Source organism: Rhinolophus hipposideros (assembly GCF_964194185.1).
Source record: "Rhinolophus hipposideros genome assembly, chromosome: 18".
Lineage (NCBI taxonomy): Eukaryota > Metazoa > Chordata > Mammalia > Chiroptera > Rhinolophidae > Rhinolophus > Rhinolophus hipposideros.
This window is the reverse complement of record NC_138064.1, coordinates 22,383,001-22,402,833: the sequence shown is the minus strand read 5'-3', so window position 1 is coordinate 22,402,833 and position 19,833 is coordinate 22,383,001. Positions and strand designations below refer to the sequence as shown.

General features: G+C 38.6%; 1 protein-coding gene across 1 annotated transcript in view; it reads left to right on the top strand.

Annotated features, from left to right (window-relative positions):
• Positions 1-369: 369 nt before the first annotated feature.
• The window catches only part of LRRC72 (leucine rich repeat containing 72), a gene marked incomplete at both ends in the record, with an annotated part of 52,357 nt that continues 32,893 nt past the window's right edge, over positions 370-19,833 (top strand). Inside the window, 2 exons of the mRNA XM_081079705.1 lie at positions 370-696; positions 18,787-18,938. Of these exons, the coding sequence (XP_080935831.1) occupies positions 370-696; positions 18,787-18,938 (479 nt within the window). The remainder of the gene's footprint in view (positions 697-18,786; positions 18,939-19,833) is intronic.

Sequence of the window (19,833 nt, the reverse complement as noted above, 5' to 3'; positions counted from 1 at the left end):
CACTACACGGTTTTAAAAGTCAAAATGTCATTTGAAATTGCTATTCTGTGTGCCTGTAACTTGAGATACTGCTGATGGGAAGGGGGAATAGTTATATAAATATGTTTTTTAATTTAAGAAAACCACACTGACGAGCTGTATGTACCATAGCAGCAGTGTGCATGTACCATCACAGGTTTCGGTCTGACAACTCCCTTTTTTTCTTTTGTGAATGGAAAAAATCTCAGCTTTCTTTTTTTTCACTTTGTACATAGCTACTTGCATGTCAACTTGCCTCTTTAAATAGACTGCTATGAAAGTTGCATCTGAGCAAAGTTTTAACTCTTGATGGAACGGACTGTTGCGGTGTAAGCAGTCAGTCTCCGTGGCATGAAGGAGGGCATGTGGATGAAGAAGGCATCCATGCCTGGAATGGGCCCGTGTGGGAATTGGGGTCTCGGCTCTTTGCCGGAGAAGCCCATGGTGGGGATGGGGGTGGGAGGACGACTGGGTGCAATGTCAAAGCTCAGGCCAGATAAAGAGCATGTCCTCATGGAAGGAAGGCAGCCCAGTGGATTGTGGAGGAGCTGGGGGGTGGGAGCGGCGAGCCAGGGAGGAGGTCCGTGTGGGAGTGGACTGTCAGCGTTCTACCTGGGGGAGCGTCCACCTGGCAGCAACTGGAGCAGTGTGTCAGAGTGCACTTGTCTGCCAATCAGAGTAATACCACTCCCCTTGCCCGTGATTGGTTTTAGGGAGTCATGTGACTCTGTTCCGGCTAAGGGGACATTAAGGGAAGTGTTCACGTAAAGATTTCAGGAAACGTTTCCTCTCTAGTAAGAAAATGACAATGGAAAGCAGACCCCTCTTCTTCCTCTCACTAGTGACATGTCAGAATGTGAAACCTGGAATTGCTCCAGCTGTTTCGTGATGGGGGAAGATGCCCTGAACGGAAAGCCAACAGAGACCAAGAGCTCTGGCCCTGCCTAGATGGAGCCTAGAACTGCTCTCCCTTTGGAATTCTTGTTAATGGTTCCCTTACTGTTTAAACAAGTAGAGCTTACTGTCCTGATATTACAATGAAAAATATCCTAACTCATAGCAATACTTTTACTCCAAAGTTAGCACCTATCATTGCCAATTAGTCTGCTACTGTGTTTCCCTGAAAATAAGACCAGGTCTTCTATTAAGTTTTGCTCCAAAAGATGCACATAGTGCTTATGTTCAGGGAATGTCTTCCTGAAAAATCATGCTAGGGCTTATTTTCCAGTTAGGTCTTATTTTCGGGGAACCACGGTAGTGTTTCTGCGTATGATGAATCAGAGGGTCTTACACTCTGGATTACTGGAAGTAGCAACCAGGGTCGTTTATAGATAAACAATATATAATTCAGGGCTTAGAAATTGTCCTGAGGAAAAACAGACTGTGATTTCCCAATGGGTCTCTCCTGTGTAGAATTCCAGATAAGAGCCTCAGGGTCATTCCACCAGTTAAATGAAGTTTCTTAAATGTTCTTAATTAATGCAAAGTGTGAACTTGTTATGTTACCATAGCTATACAGTTTAAGTGTGATCCATATCTAAGTAACAAAATGAAGTTAATAAAAAAAAAGTTTATTCAAATAAAAATAGTATATGAAAAACATGAGGTGGGAGGAAATAATAGCTGTAGGGTAAGAAGTAGTTAAGTTTACCAATTCAATAATGTTCTTGGTAAAATTTCTTGTCAAGGGATTTCCGACAGGCAATTCCTGAACTTCCAGAGAAAACAGAACCCAAAAATACCAAGAAAGCATGTCAAAGAACAGAATCATTTTGATAGTAGAAATCGTTTTCAGCATGGGCCACACCAAGATAAACAATTACGGGAGTGCACATGTTATACTTTGAGTCATTAATTTCTAAATGACAGAGATCGGAAATAAGGGATTTTCTTCACCCAAAAGATATTCTAGTTACTAAAGCTATGATACAAAATATAACAAAAGTCAACAAAAAGAAACTGAAAAGGAATGTATGTAATTACACCAAAGACAGGACGCATGACATTTTTCACTGCCTAACATTACAATAGGTAGGTGGATTAACAAACTATACAAACTGACTTAGAAAATATCAGAAAGATTATTTAAAATAATATTATATAAAGGGCTTAATTGACTTCCTTTTGTTGAATGGTACACACACTTTAGTGACAGTATTTTAAACGTTTATGAGCAAAAGTAGGAATGCAGTGAAATAGTTTTTAGACCACCTACATTTAGCATGCATTAAATTACACAACACATTCCTTTTAGTAAATGCTCTTTTTATAACAGTCATTCCAGTTACCAATAGAAAATGCAAACAGGGTTAAGTTGTTTAATTAATTCACAAAATGCAGCTGTACTTCAAGTTCTTGGCAGCTGTCCAATAATTTTAATGTAAATTTTGAGAGAGAGAGATAACAATTCTACCAGAAATAATTTCAAATTTTCCTATTAGTTCTTAATTTAGAAGTAGGGGGACAGAGACGTCAACAAACTCAGCCTTGCGTAAGGCTTTCAGTAAAAATTGTGTTCAGAGTGGACAGGATGTAGACCCGAGAAGTGACATGTATATTTGAAAATGCCATGATATTAAGAGGTACACTCTCAAGATAATATTACCACATCAACTGACTTGGTCAGATTCTTGATTTAAAGTAGGTAAATCCAGTGCAAACCAGCTTAAACCAAAAGGGAAGTATATTGACTTGCATAGACAAACTGCAGTGAAAGCTAGTGTGGAGCTAGCTAGAACCAAGACTCAAGTACCATTAGACGTCACCTTCTCCTGCTCAGTATGTTAGTTTTCTTTTCTTGTACTGTAGATCCACTTTCTCTGTAGAAAGAAACATGGCTGATGGCAGCTTCTAGGCTCATACACTAGCATCTTAGTGATAAGATAATGAAAAAGTTCTAGGGAAGGATTCTGATTGGCCTGGCTTGTGTGATTGACCAGTAGTTGTGGCTAGGGTTGTGTGGTCCAGTTAAATTTAGATCCCTACCTTTAGACCAAAAACTATGGCCAAGAAAGTGGATAATGCAGATCCTATTCTAATTCACTCACTCTTTAACCAAAGCTCTCATACGGATAACGTAGAAAAAAAGAATACCTGTAGGATAAATTCTAATTAGCATTAACTGGAGAAGTGGTTAAAACAATCTGTAGAAAATTAATAGGTTATAAAGACAACCTATAGAATGAGAGAAAATATTTGTAAATCATGTATCTGGCAAGAGTCTAGTATTCAGACTACATAAAGAATTCTTAACGCACAGCAACCAAAAAAAACAAACAAAATAATTTTAAAATGGACAGGCATCTTGAATTTCTCCAAGGAAGATATACAAATAGCCAACGAGCACATGAAAAGATGCACAGTCATTAGGGAAATGCAAATTGGAATCATACTGAGTGTTGGCATAGAGTAGAGAAATTCAAACCCCCATACATTGCTGGTAGAAGTAAAATGGTGCAGTCACTGTAAAAAAAAAAACAAACAGTTTCGTGGCTCCTCAAAAACTTAAACATAGAATTACCATATGACCCAGTAATTCAACACCTATGCATATACCTAAAAGTGTTGTAAACAAGGGTTCAAACAAAGATTTGTAAAGAAATGAACATTGCAGCACTATTCTCAATAGGCAAAAGTCAGTAGCAACCCAACAGTTCAACAGATGAATGGATAAACAAAATGTGGCATATCCACACAGTGGGATATTATTCAGCCTTAATAAGGAGCAAATTACAGCTAGGCATAAGAGGTCCCATATTGTGTGGTATATGATATATCCATAACAGTCAAATCCACAGACATAGAAAGAAGATTAATGATTACCAGGGGCTGGGGGAAGAGAGAAATGGGAACAATTGCTTAATGGGTGTGAGGGTCTTCTTTGGGGGTGATTAAAGTGTTTTAGAACTCAATAGAAGTGATGTTTGCACAACATTGTCAATGTAGAAAATGCCACTAAACTGTACACTTTAAAATGGTTAATTTTTATGTTATATGAATTTCACCTCAACAAAAAATTTTTAAAGATCGTCAACACATAAACTTTAAGAACTTCTCATTTTCTAGACAAAAAAACTACGAGCCCTCAAAAAGAATTTAAATATAAATACACTTGATAGATAATATTCTAATTTATTAATACTTGATTTTCTTCATGGGGTGATTTTTAGAAAGGCAGTGTCTTCCTTTTCCCACCACAGGTACCTTTTGTACCTTGAGATTTTAGTTTCCCTTGTTCATGATATTGGACTAACACTAGCTTTCTATACCTGTTGTGTACTCTCATTCTAAAAGGAATATGTAAGTCACATTATTCCATCCTTACTAAATGAAAGGCTATTGATTTTAATTCAAATAAAAGCAACCAAATATCATTGGTTTCACTAATACTAAGGTGATGGTTAGTGGTTCTTTATTCCAATTTACCATGTACAACTTTCCTTTCGTGTTTTTTTCCTTCACCCCACTCCCTTCCCTGTTGCTTGCATCCATTTAAACTTTTGGATGCCATTGAAAGAAACCCTAACCAAACTAGTAGAAATGGAAAGGGGAATTTGAGGGAAAACGGTAGGAAAGGCAGAACTTCAGTGGCGATTGGAGTCAGTGACGCTAAGTCCTAAGGTCTCCCTCTTTCCCTCTCTGTCTCCTAATTCTATGACTCTGTGTGCTAGCGTTGTACTCTCAGTCCAGCTCTTTTACACATCTGCAAAGAGGCCTGGCAGCACTCAGTTCATATCATAGTTTGTCTTAATCATCTCTTCGCCCCATTGGGAAGGGAGGAGGTCCCACCGGAAGCTTATGGGGATGACCAAGTGCATGACAACTCACACTGGAGAGATAAAATTGGCAGCAGTTTATTAGTCCCCTGTACTCACAGCTTGGTGGAAGAGGATGCTGCATGCCATGCAGGACCACACAGGGATTGCACTCTGGAACTGAGAGAACACCAGAGGCTGTTGGAGGGAACAGCCAGGAGCTGTGGGAGACAGGCTCTGTAGTAATGAGAGGGTGGGGTGCCTTGTTCCCACACAAGGATGTGATCGGATTGTTTGAATAACTCCTGTGGGCTGGCAGGGAACTTAAACCTGCTACTCAGGGATAAGCATCAATTATATTTGGTCTGTTTGATAAGGAGGGGTGCTTGGCTAGGAGACCTTGTCTGTGGGAACAGAAGAGGGAGGGGTACATGCAGTTAGGCTGTTAAGGCAGCATATAGTAATAATTTTAAGCCTTAAATCCCACAGCTTCATCACAAGGAATGGACTCCTCCTTTCCCCTTAGTTCAAATTTGAAACATCTAGGAGGAATTATTCTGCTTAGTATGGCTTGGATCCTATGCCTGCCCTTAAATGCTGGGAATTTAGAGAGTGATTATCAGTAATTATCAGCCTCACGGGGTCACAGGATCAGGGATAAAGCAATGTCCCCACAGAAGCACATCTGTTTTCAAAAGATGAGAGCATTCAAAAGGGAACACAATTCTCAATAGCCATGTGTCCCTTCCCTTTGCCTCTTCCCTTCCTTTCTCCCTCACCTGTTTCTCTCTTTTCTTCTCTTCACCCTCTGTGGCCTCTCTTCTCTCTACCCTGCTTCTCTTTTCTTTCCCTTGTCTCTTTTTCCACCTCCTCCTCCTTTTTGTTCTGTGTTCTGTCCCTTACATTCTTAATTTATTCCCCACCCATTTTTAATAGTCCCTGCCTGCAAAAGCCACCGACAGCTATTACATGTAGAAGTGGTCGAGATCTAGTGGCCTGCAGCTTGATTTCTGCTTCCCAACTGCATTATCCAGAACACGAGGTACAGGGTAAAGAATTGGGCAGAGACTAAGTGAGCTATTGGTCGATCTTCTACCCAAATTTATGGAAAATTTCCAAGTTTCTTAGGAAGTGTACCCTAATTGTGAAAACAAATTTTATTTCGTTTTTGTAAACTAAAATAGATTCATGAAATAAAAACTACATGTATTTTTTAAACTTTAGAAGCATTAAACTTGCAATGCAAAAACCTCTCAATGCCTTTATACTTTTTCTAAGAGAGAGTTCTTCTGAACTGCTTTCCAACATCTATTGCCTCTAATTAAAATGATTACTGAACCTTTTTCTCCTATTTGTTTTGTGTGAAAAGGTGGTGATGAAAACATCGTAAGTGAACTCCTACCAGCTGAATAACGGCCGTAAAGAGCACACAGTTACTATGGTCAATAGGAATCTATGGGATTACGTACCAAGGTAACTGAAGCACTTCAGGCTCTAAGCAAATAACGGTTAACATCCTTAATGAACCATTTGACTGCCAGCCAATATCAAGCAGAACCAAATACAATTAAATTATGCTTAAAGCAATGGGTCCCCCACTGAGTATGTAGGCTCAGTCAATTTTAGTGCCTAACTGACTGAATGAATGAATAATAAATGGAGGATATCAAGTCATCTGAAATAGCTTCCTCATGCATTGAGAAGAGTACTTTAAATGGCCTGATGGCCCGAGATGGCCATACATGGTAACACAGACTTCCTGGATCTGGTTTAGGAGTCTCTCCCTCCTTGCCACTGTAATGTATAAATACCTAAGAGCAACAAAGAGTCTGCCCCAAGAATCCCAGATGCCACTGGTAACAGTGATCTCCTGCAAAACAAATCAAGGCCCAAAAGGAAAATGACTTTCAAGCTTAGTTCTCATTCTAAAATTTATCTTAAAAATTACAGGAGTGTGGAGAACAAAATCTCAGCAGTTTCAGATGCTGGAGTTACAGTCTCAGAGAGACCGATATGATTATAGAGGTGAAACAAAGCCCCAAGATAAAACCACAAATCGGACAAAATAACAGTGCTTTACACTGTCCCATTTTTAAAAACATATATACCACATTTGGAAAAGTTTTATATCACAAGATGAGAAAGATATATATTGACTTGGTAATAGTATTCATTCTAGCAATTTTTTAAAAAATCAAGGCTCAACTTAGATTACATTGTAGTTTAGTAAAAATCTTTTTAAAGTTATCCTTCAGCTAAATTATTATTATGATAAAAGAGTTGAATGCATTTTTATATTTAAACATGTGGTTGCATGTAGATAACATTCCAAGAATAAATCTGTCTTTCCAGATTTAAATATCAATCTGGAAATTGTCAGGATGGGAATTTTGTCAAATTTTTACTATGTATGGTGACAAGAGTAAAAATTCTTTTGAGAAGGACTGAGTTTGACCAGAGAAATATACCTTTTTGGTCTTCTGTGTATTTTTAATTTAAATTTATATCTATCTATATATATATCTATGTCTATCTAGCTATCTATCTATATATACATATATATGTGTATATATATATATATATATATATATATATATATATATATACAGTCCCTGCCTGCAAAAGCCACCCACAGCCACCTATATATACATATAGTTAGATATATAGATATATAGATAGATATCATAAATATCGTATATATGATACATAATAATATACATATATGTGTAATTAGTTACCTATTGCTGCATGGCAAATTACCTTACAATTTAGGGGCTTAAGACAACAAACATTTTTTTTTTCCATTTCTGGAACCTGGGTGTCGCTCAACTGGGTACCCCTGGCTCAGAGTCTCTCACAGGCTGCAATCCAGGCCAGGCCTACAGTCATCTCAAGGCTTCACTGGGGGGATCTACTTCCAGGCTGATTCACATGACTATGACAGGCTCTTCGTCCTCTCTAGCTATTGGCCAGAGGCGTCAGTCAGTACCTTGCCATATGGGTCTCCCTAGAGGTCAGCTCACAACATGGCAACTGGTTTATCTCAGAGTGGGCCAAAGAGCAAGGAAGAAGGTACCCAAGACAGAAGCCACAGTCTTTTTGTAACTTACTCTCAGAAGTGATGCCTTATCCTTCTGCAATTTTCATTAGAAGTGAGTTCTGAAGTCCAACCCACATGCAAGGGAAGGGGATTGATTCTGCAAGTATGTGAAAACCAGGAGGTAGGGATCACTAGAGGCATTGTAGAGTTTGCCTACTATGTATGTGTGTGTGGGGGGGGGCGGGGAAGGAGTGGATGTGTGTGCGGGGGTGCATGTGTGTGTATGTATACATACACATATACATACCCACACATTTAGAGAGAGAGAGAATTTATACTTCAAATGCCTAATTGTTATATCATATGTGTGATAAAATGAAGATTTCCTGCTAGCATAACAAGAATTCTTTGCCAGCTTAGGATAAACTAGCAATAACTCATCAAGTCTAAACTGAGCAAAGTAAGGAAAGGGATAATAATTTCAATGAGATCACAAAATGAAATCCTATAATAAAAATAATTTTTATGACTTTCCTTTCCATGTAGTACCATATCTAATTACAGGCAATGAACCTTCTGTCCTAAGCTCTGTGATGGTCCTGCTAAAGTCCTCCTCTGGACTCCCCCCACCACTCCTACCCACCCCATGGAATAGACCCCCACCCCCGGAGTTCTTGTCCTCTAATCTTTTTCACCTAGGATCCTATGGGCATGTGCTTCCATAGGCCCAAGGGATTGTCAAAAGGTGGCTGTTTGGGGGATGAACAGAGCTTAGACATGGGGGTCCAATGTTCTTGGGAGAAAATGTGAAATCGCAGTGAAGCAAACACAGATTTAGAATTGAAAAATATATTATTTAGTTAAGCAGGGGTTCTGTCTAGAGGTGTCTAGCTGTTCCAGACAGTATAGGAATGTTTCCAACTCTAAACCATTTCCTGTTCCTATACAGGTTTGGAGGATGGTGTGTGGATTTTGAGGGAAAACAGGCATATACAGAAGAAGTAGAAATAGCTACTTTCCTGAGCGAGTTTAAGAAATACTGCATGTGGGCAATGTTCCTTCAGAACCCTGATAACAAAATGTGCCATGGGGTTGGAGAGACACTGATGCTTCCCCGATTAGAGCAGAACACATCAACACTCTAATAACTCAAAAATGGCAGGACTTAGAGCATCAGGTGACAGCATCCTGGGGATGGACTCTAGAGATCAGTGAAGGGTTACTGTGGAGATAGAGAAATGAAGTTTAACAGTGCAAAGGGCAACAGGCGTTAGTTAGCCAGGGAGAGGAAAGCAAAGGAAGACAGCTTTGCAAGACGCTACAAGATTACTTGAGATGACCCATTTGTGACTTCAAATAATATCTCAGGACCTCTTTACAGATCTAGTTTATAGAATGCAGTTAGGGATTTGGTTATTGGCATCTGCATGTTAAAAGTTAAGCAATTTTATAGAACAATTCACAGAAAAAACCACAAATGACCAATAAGCATTTGAAAAGACACTCAACTTCACTAAATAAATACAAATGAAAACATTGAGATAAAATTGTTTCCCCAATTAGATTGGCAACATTCAACAAGATTAATGCTATCCGATAGAGAAAGGGACACTCTAATATATGACACATTAATACTATAAAGGAATTTCAACTAATGGAATACTAACCCAGGAGCACAAAAACACAAAGACCGTTGTTACAGCATTGTTTATCATAGCAAAACAAGCAGACAACATAAGTGTCCAGTACTAGAGTAGTGAGTAAAAAAACCATAAGATACATTGCAGTAGAATATTATTCAATGATTTAATTCAATAGCTGGCTTTGTAAGATGGAGGTTTATGAGATGGTAAGAAGAAATATGAAAGTTGAAGAACAAATTGCATGGATGCATTCCATTTAAAAAAAAAATACACAAACAGAAGCAAAAGGTAGTCAGCCTCTGTTTCATAGATACTGGCAGAGATATGAGACTTATGGGTCAGAGACTAAAGACAGTTTATTACTCACAGTAACAGCATAGCCAGAGTATCAGTTAGCCACAATTCCCAGAGAACAATGCAAAGCAGTCCAGGTAATGTGATCACAAACAGTGTGTTGTGTTATAAGCAAGGAATCCTGAACTTAGGGAACCCAAATCTTTTATATTGGGCAGTAAGCCTGCAGGCAGGCTTACCTTTATTATAAGGAAATGAGACATTATTATGCTGCACAGTAAAAAACAAAACACGACAAACACCCACCCTTTGCTCTGGAGGTAGACTCTGTCTCTACCTTACAAATATCTTTTAAAATATAGTCCTGAAAAAGGCAGTCACTGCCTCTTCTCACAAGACCTGCAGGAACATGAAAGACTCATGGAGAATTCCATGGACTCCCAACATTCTATTGTCATTTTCATTTTATGTAAACTGACAAAAAATGGTATCTGTCAATTAAAATAGTATGTTGCTTTACTTTAATAACAATGAAAATGTTGATGCTGTGGTTATCAAATAGTCTAAAAAGATCTTTTTATACATCTAAGAAAATGATTTGATTGTGGGTGATATATTGCTTATTCTACACAGCAGAAAATTGTTGATAATTATGATTTTACCTTATATTCTTTTACTCACTTAGAAAAATAACATCCAGACTGATCGCTGGAATTATTCAAGACAAAATTTGGAAGATAATTTTTTAATTATGTAGCTTTAATGATATCCATTACATGCATAATTTTTGTCTCACACATTTATTTGTCCCTGGGAAATTGTATTTAAAAAAAAAAAAACAATTACATGCCAATATCTCCACAAGAATCTTTTACTCTTTGAACAATACATACTGTCTTTATAACCTTTCTAGGAGAGTATAATTAAATAATAGATTTTTTTGAGCTAAAGTTCCAACTTCTTAATATTACTGTTAAAGAAACCAAGGACCAGAGATATTAAGTGACTCAAAGGTGGCCAACAACTAGTTAATGTCATAGCTGAGACTAAACCCCACATGCCCTGACTTGGAGCACAGGCTCTTTCTTCTTATCCAAATCCACATACATGATATGATAGAACTTTCAAACTAGGGTATGCATACCGCTGCAGGCAATGGCAGCACGCCAGGGAGGCAAATCCACAGGATAAACACAGGGTGTCTTGCTTCAGTGTAAATATTACTCAAAGATTTGAGGGGAAAAAAGATTTGAGGGGAGTTAAGGGGGACCACTTTATTTTTATATTAAAACAAGATTGATTGTGCAGAAGAATGTACATTTTACATGAATTTTTAAAATTTCAGGCTGAATTCCTCAGGCTATAATCCCACCACATAGAGGTAAAAATTCTCTCAGTTCACTCTGCTAGGGATACTTCTTTTGTAAAACTTTTGTAGCACCATTGTGAGGATTTCTGGGAACGACCTTTCATTGTTCACATCCCATAATTAAATTTGCATTATTTTAGTCCTCGTGATCAGTTAAATTGCCAATTTTTCTTGAAGAGGGAACACATTAAAATTGTATAATACATGAGTTCCTGAGTTATTTTCCTAAGAACAGAACTGGCTTTTAAAAATTTGTTTTTTCTCTTCTTAATCAGTGTAAGGTAAAAAGATTTAAACAGTAATTCAAGGATAAAAATTTTAATGTAATTTTAGTGGAAATTAGATGGTTAGTAGTTTACTTCTGTAAAATGCTCTCTAAAAGAAGTTTGCGTAAAGTTCTAAAACTCACATTTGTGTAATGGACAAACTGACCAAGTAGTATACATTTTTATGTTTCCATGTAGCATATTTATGCATGATATCTGAATTGCTGTAACGTATTAACAGCAAAAATGGGAGACAAAAAGCCTATAAATTATTTTATACATTTTCTCAGTGGATCATTCCTTTCATCTGATTTTTATTTATGGGATAAAAACCATTTAAACAATAGTTCCCAGATGATTATTCCCTCCACATAACTTAAAGGACTTTTACCCACCAACTCCCACTAGGCCCAAATACTTTTTAGAAGTACTAAAAGTGTGTGTGTTTGATTTCTCTAGTAACACACTTTTAATGCTGTATTTCAAAATCAGAATTTTTGTGTGTAAGTAGCCTGACCCATTAAAAAAAAAACCACACACACACACACAAAAAAAAAAAAACCCCAGCTATATTGAATGCCTAGATTTCAAGTTCAAATTTGGAACCAAGAAACCAACTCATTCAATTGAATCAATATTTATTGAATTCAATGTGTTACTCCCTGTCAGAAGATAGTGATGACACAGACAGAATCCTGTGTCCAAAGTGTCCTAAGCTAGAAGAGAATCAAACTCATATAAATAAGATCATAAGATAGTCTGTGTTAGAGGTTCCAATAGAACTCAAGGAAACATCAATTTAAAAGTATGTATCGTCAGGATTGGAAGAGGCTGGCCAACAGCGGCTCATCTTACCTGTTCTCTGCCAAGGAAAGGCTTCTCAGCTACTGAATCGATATGCACTGACTCTTGGCCAGTAAGTCCAGTATAGGTTCCATGTTTCTGTGCACCTGGAACCTGGCTGCTCCTTGATACTGCCACCCCTGTCTCCATCCTAGGACTGAGTCTAGGGTGAGGCAAGTGAGTCACTGGACTTAGTGCAAAAATGTAGTGTCACTAAAAACTCAGCACAATCAATCCTAATGCAATATTTTTTTTTTTTTTAGAAAATCAAAATTAATGCCAAACATCCATGTGGAACAAAACGTCAACATGTTCAATAAAGACAGGACCAGCAGAATTGACTTTTCTTGTTTTTCCTTTTGCCTCAAGCTCCACTACGATTCCACAGGGCACTTCTGTGCCCTGACCCTCCACGCGAGGCCAGTGTCACCAGACACGTCTAGTTTTCAGAAATCTAAATTTTCTGATACTCAGATCTCACCTCCATAAAATGATTATTACTGGGTGACTCCTCTGACACACTCTGGCATAGCTGATTGCCCTCTCTCTGGCATCCACAACAGCACGGCGCTCGGGGGAAATGCGAGTGTGTGTGGGGTACCACGTAGTGCGTGCCGCAAGGCCCACGCGCGCAGACATCACAGAAGTCAGAATTTGGCTTCAAATCTTCCCTGGTTTGGATTGGCTTTTAGTCGAGGCGATTGTGGTAACCGTTGGTAAGAGACCAATAAGCCAGGCTGGGTCAATCCCAGGTGCCACTGGCTGCCGCCCGGTGTCCTGATGACCTGGCCTCTGAAGCATCTACCCCGTTCCTTCCCACGGACTACGAGCCTAGCGAGGGCTCCGGGACCTGACCTGGAGACCAGCCGCAGGGTAAGGGTCGCCCCCTCCCCCAGACCAAGAGCCTCTCGGGTCCCTGCGGGGAAACCCCAGCCCGACCGAGGCTGCCCCTGGGGTCCCGGGTGGAGAGGGGTGTTGTAATGGGGACCCCAGATCTCTATTGGATCTAGAGGTCCGTAATCTTCTCAGGAGGGTTTGGGGGCTGCTCTGATTAACGCTAAGAGACGTGAATTGTCCTTTTCCCACTTACCATCTGCCGCATAGATATTAGGTAACAAAGCTTGTCGTGCAGGGGACCCTGCTCGCTGTGCCATTTGTCGTGCAGGGTCTCAGCTCCCACTCCCCGCCCAAGAACGCAGGACATGGTAAGGCCAAAAAGGAACACCCATGGAGCCATAAGTAGGGGAATCAAACCAATACATTCTCGCTGGAGGCTGGGCTGGAGACACAGGAAGGAGGATCTACATAATCTGCCTAATAGCAGTCTGCGCTTGCCAGCCACCATCTTCTTGCTAGCCCCCATTCTTTTCTGCTAGCGTAGCCACAGCAGTTATGTTAGTGGCCAATGGCTTACGGGTTACAGCTGACAGCCAACTAGCCACAGCTGATGGCCATCTGATCACAGTTGATGGCCATTTACTACCCGAGCCAGCACCTTTCTATGTGAGGCCGAGAGCCTGGAAACTGTTTTTTGGAGCTTTGTCCCCACAAAGCTGTAAATCGGGATCTTGACTCTCCAACATTACTACATATTGACACTTTGAGAAGGGAAGGTTCTCTAAGGAATAATACAAGTAGAGTTGAGGACAGTTATGATAATGACAAAGAATACTTGAGTGGGAAAATGTCAAAATTATGCGACCTAGGAGCTAGCAAAGTGTTCTAGGGTTCTCAGACTTGTCTGGGAAGGTGTGGGCCTACCATGATAAATCAAGGCTGGCAGTTCTGTCATGAATTCAAAGCTATTCACACTAAGTCCTAACTAACCTGTGGTGTGCGTGTCTGTGTGTTTCCTGGAGGTCTAGGAATTTATTATTACAGCCCATGAATTGTCCCAGAGAGGCTATTTTCTTCTAGGGATATGAATACAGGCTTCATTCTTCTGGGATTTAATAAGCCCACAATTTTCAAAAGTTTTTTGTCTGTTTTATTGGGATCCTAAGGCATCAGGCTGTGGAGGAAGTTGCTGCTATGAACTGTCCATATCCCAATTGTGCTAGATTGTTTTTATTTTCTTGTTTTGTTAGCCAGTTCGTTTGAAATCTGACTTTTCTGCCTCATCAGGTTACAGGGATGGCTCCCCAAACTCAATACCTTTTCTGGGAAATATCCTCTACCATCCGATACAACACTGCAGATTCAAATTCTACCTTCTTGAAATTCACCCTCTCAGTTTCCACTGTCTTTGTTTCACCTCCTAACTTTATAACCATCCCTCTTCTGTCCCCTTAGCCAGCTTGGTCCCCTCCCCTCTTTCTAAATGCAGCTACTCCACAGTAATCTTATCTGGGCCCCTTCTCTCTTCTGTGCTGACCTGACTCAACCAGTATGGACGTACTCACCCTGACAACTCGGGTGAGATCCCCTCGCCCACTTGCCCAGCTTTCTGCCTTGACCTAAATGCTCCCCCAGCACCTCAGTCTCAGCATTTCTAAGCTGAATTCATCCTCCCTTTCAGTCACCTTTCTTGGGATCATGTCATCACATTGTCATCATTGCCTGTGACTTCCCTTGCCTCCAGTTCCTTGCCAGTTCCAATCAGTCTTCTCTGTGCACCCGATGTCATATCTGTTCACTGATCATTGCCTCTTGCCACTCTCCTGGGGCAGCAGGCTCATCAGCTCCGGCCTGGATTTTCCAGAGGCAGCCTTGCCTCCTGTCTGCATGCTCTCTGCACCCCAGGCCATCATACATGTTGCTGCGAGTCATCTGCCTGAGGCCTAGCTTTGTAGCAGTTTTCTCCAGTTTGAAAATCCGGTACTATTTCCCTATTGCCCCAGAATTGGGTCCAATGATTTCAAAATAAATTGATATTGGATATTGTTTAAAAGCATTGGTGTAGTAGTTGTCATGGGAAAAATCAGAACTTTGTAGGACTTACACTGATTTTATCAGGCAGTATGTGCATCTATATGTAAATGTATCATACAATTCATTTTACATTACAGATTACATAAACTATGTGATTTTAAGTTAGAGTCCTCAGGCATATCAAAGTTTTGTTTGTGAACTAAGTGCATACTTCTGAGCCTAAATTTCAAAGTCAGCACAAATAATATGTCCCCAATTCAGCTTTCTTCATTTATTTCTCACCATTGCCTTCCACGGGCCTTTCTCTGAAGCCAAAGACTATACAGCTTTGCACTCCTCGAATTTTCTTCCCTCACTTCTTGTTTGTGTACTTACTCCCCTCTGACTAAAACACCCACCCATCAATATTCTGTTTCTAATTTCTCCTCATCCTTTCAAGCCTAATCCAACTGTCCGTCCTGCAGTGAAGCCTCAGAGTTCCCAGGCTAACAGTAATTTCTTCTTCCGAATTCACCAGAGTAGATTTCCCTTCTGTCACAGCCCTTAACACTTACAGCCCTCTTTTACAGCATTCTACACCCTTTACTTCTCCTACAACCGTGTTTCCCCGAAAATAAGACTTAGCCGGATAATCAGCTCTAGTGAGTCTTTTGGAGCAAAAATTAATATAAGACCCAGTATTTTATATTATATTATATTATATTATATTATATTATATTATATTATATTATATTATATTATATTATACCTGGTCTTATATTATAGTAAAATAAGACTGGGTCTTATATTAATTTTTGCTCCAAAAGACTCATTAGAGGTGATTGTCTGGCTAGGTCTTATTTTTGGGGAAACACGGGAAAAGATTTGCTCCTAGAGAACAGTCACTTTACCTGGTTAATTGTTACATTTACTAGCTAGTCACTGACCAATCACAACCTGAACTAAGCAATCCATAATTTGTCATTCAATAAATGGCTGAATAATCTGTTTGGACCTACTTTTTTTAAATGTTCATCTTTAAAAATGCTGTTATATGCAGCGGCTGCTGTGGAAAATGGTATGGCAATTCCTCAAAAAAATGAAACAGAATTACCATATGATCCGGCAGTTCCAGTTCTGACTTTATACTCAAACAAAGCAAAAGCAGGGACTGAAACAGATATTTATACACCCATGTTCATAGCAGCACTGCTCACAAAAGCCAAAACGTGAAAGCAACTCAAGTGCATTGATGGATAAATGGACAAAGTGTGCTACATAGATACAACAGAATATTATCTGGCCTTAAAAAAGGAAAGAAATTCTGACACACACTATAACATAGATAATTCTTGAAGATATTATGCAAAGTGAAATAAACCAGCCACAAAAGGACAAATACTTTATAATTCCTCTTATATGAGGTACCTAAAGACAGAAAGTAGAAGGGTGATTGCCAGGGGCTTTCGGAGGGGGAGATGGGGAATTAGTGTTTATAATGGGTGCAGAGTTTCATTTGGGGAAGATGAAAAACTTCTGGAGATGGATGGTGGTGATGGTTGCACAAAGTGAGTGTGCTCAGTGCCGCAGAACTCGTTAAAATAGTAAATTCTATATTATGTATATGTTACCACAATAAAAGAAATAGTTCAGGGGAAGAATTCTTGCTGTGCTTCTTTAGATGAAAGGAACATGCTGTTATTGAAGTTGTGTGTTGATTGGGAACTGGAACTGCTCCACCTCAGATCCACTGAAACTTGAAACTTCTTGGCACATTTTCCTGTTCTTTGGCACTTTGACATTAATACTTGTTACCAGATTCATACGAAAATTTTTGGTTGGAAGGAAAAACACTATGATAAAAAGCTGTGTAAATAAATACCTAATTACACCAGTGATTTACATATTATACTGATAGTTTCAATTTCCCTTTTCGTGTCTTAATTATCAAAATTTGATTACACATTCACTCCATGTAAAATTTTCAAAATATGTATTAATTTCTGATTACTAAATTAATGTCTTCTTATAAAATAGTCAACCATTCTTAAAAAGTCTATGGCTTAAAAAGTAAAAGATCCCTATGATCTCAAGTGATAATTGTTGTTAACAATTTGGAGTGTGTGTATTTTGTGTGCATATTAATGTTATTAGTAACAAAAATATTGTTACACTTATGCATATTATGCTGCCAATGGCATTTTTACTTAAAAAGATATTTCTGATATCATATGTGTAGATATCCATCTCTCTATATTTTTAAGATACTACACAGTATTCTATTACAAAGTTATACCTTAATTTAAACTGTATTCCAATTAATGGAGCATTTTTAACAACTACAGACAAGGTATGCTGAAATGAAATGATATTCACATTTCTGCGTGTGTGTATGTACCACTATGTTTCTGACAGCTGGATGTGGAAGGGTGGGGTCAAGTTAAAAGTACTTTTACAATTTTAATAGATAGCTGCAAAATTTTAATTCTACGTTGGCCTTTAACATCCCAGATACTGTGGCAGAACTGTGATTGACGGTGCATGGTAGAAGCTGAGAGTTTAGTTGTTTCAGTTAAAAACACCCAGAGGCTGGTATGTAAGCCTGATCCATTGGGTTTTCCCAAGCTCCAGATTCAGCTTGCTTGTCAGGGTAACAAAATACCCTGATGGAATTGCCTATACCTGAGCCAATGAATTCTCCAAGCCTGGAGATTCAAGAGTGTGCCACAGGTAACAAAGAAAGGTTGGGACAACAACTTAGCAGCTGCTCTCTATCCCTAGGATATCTACCTTCGTCACTTCTTTAGAGATTTGCTCATCCCATTAAATCTAGCTCTTCTTAAAGTCCTCCACTAAATAATAATACCATTGTCAAAATTTCATAATTCACTTACAGACATTACTATCTCACCACCCACAACAAATCCTAGCTGAAATTTGGTGATTATTCTGACTCTTATAATTACAATGTTTGTCAGATTCCAGAAGTGCAACAATTATGCTTTCCACTTTTGTTGTGTCTTGTTTGCTTCCTTCATGGCAAATTATACATGGGCTTTAATTTTTACATATAATCTTAGGCCATATGGCCTATAAATGTTATTTTGTAGTTTAGCAAAGGACCTCAAAAGAAAAAGCAAAGCACTTAACTAGCTGTTGTTGGGTTTGTATTTTCAAAACAAAGCCTATGGGAATCAAAATTGCTTCTTCTTCACCAAAAATTCCCACGGTGCAAGTAAGTTAGTAACTCCTAAAAAATGAAGACACTATTCCTTTACAAAGAAAGGGAAATGGTATTTTTTCACTCATTTGTTTTTCTGTCTGACATTTATTGAGTGTTTACAGGGTGCCAAGCACCCCTATGATAATGTACATTGTATTCAACCTCCTCCACCTCCAACCTTGATTCTGAGTGTCTTCCGTAAAAGTAGAAAACCTACCACATATGAATTCCTTGTGTTTGAAGGAACATTTAAGAATATCTAAAGACGAAATTACCTCATAGAGAATCGAAAACTTGTTTTGGGTATATATGTACACATACACATTTTTTTCTCTTTGATTAAAAATTATTTACACATCTGTGCCCAGGATTAAGGATAATGAAATTCAACCACAAAATGATTAAATAATATATAATTGTAGTGTTGGAATTTATCAGTTTACAGTGGTTACCTCCATATTCACCTTTCCTTTGATCTTCTTGTAGACGTTGTTATTGACTGCAAATGTCTCAGTGTTTTTGCTCCATGGAATGTGCCTTGACAGATTAATTATATGTTATCAGGCAGTTGAAGATCAACTAAAGATATGTGGCCATAAGAGGGATGCTGATGTCTTCGAGCTGTTCCTTTCTCAAAAGTAAGGGTACTTTATGTAAGAGATAGAAAAGCATCGTATTATAATGTGTCATAGATTCGAATGCTCTTTTTCATTGCCCCACCCCCGCAAGGACTGGATGGGCAAGTACCACACTCCACCACTCATTAGAGTCACAGTCTCCATTTGAGAGGTAGCATATTGAAAGGGATGAGAACAAAGGTATGGAGCTAAGCTAAGTTTGCATCCCAGTTTTATCTCTTCCAGCTGGATGAGCTTGGACTTAACCATAAACCTCCCTGTTAAGGTTATCAGGCTTAGCAAATAAAAATATAGAATGTTCCGTTACATGTGAATTTTAGAGAAACAAGCAAATATACCTTTTTTCTTAGTATAAGTATATCCCACAGCACATTCAGATATTTCTGGTTTCTCTGAAATTCATAAACTGGGTATCCTGCATTTTATTATAGCTGGTATTGCCTGCATTCAGGTAACAATACTACCTGCTTCACAGGGTTGCTCACTAACTTCTATTAGTGAGTTAATAGAAGGTGTGGGAGGAGGGGGGGGTGGCTGGGACACAGTGAACACTCAATGAGCATTAGTCCAGTTATATTATCACTTATCAGTAATAACAAGAACTTACAAGTAGATAGTATTATAATAAATATTTTATATAGTCAAAAGTTTGTACTTCAGCCTTTCATGATTTTAACAACTGTACACTATTGATCTAAAGGGTATGTAGATAACAAAAAATAAAGTTTTTAAAACACTAGAAAAAAATTTAGAAATATTGATTGTCTGACAGTAAGTAATGAGTGGTCTTCTCAACTAAAGGTCAGCACATTTAATATCCTAAGAATAGTAAATTACCATTTTAATCCTTCTGGGTACAAATATCTATATATGTCTACATCTATATCTGTATATC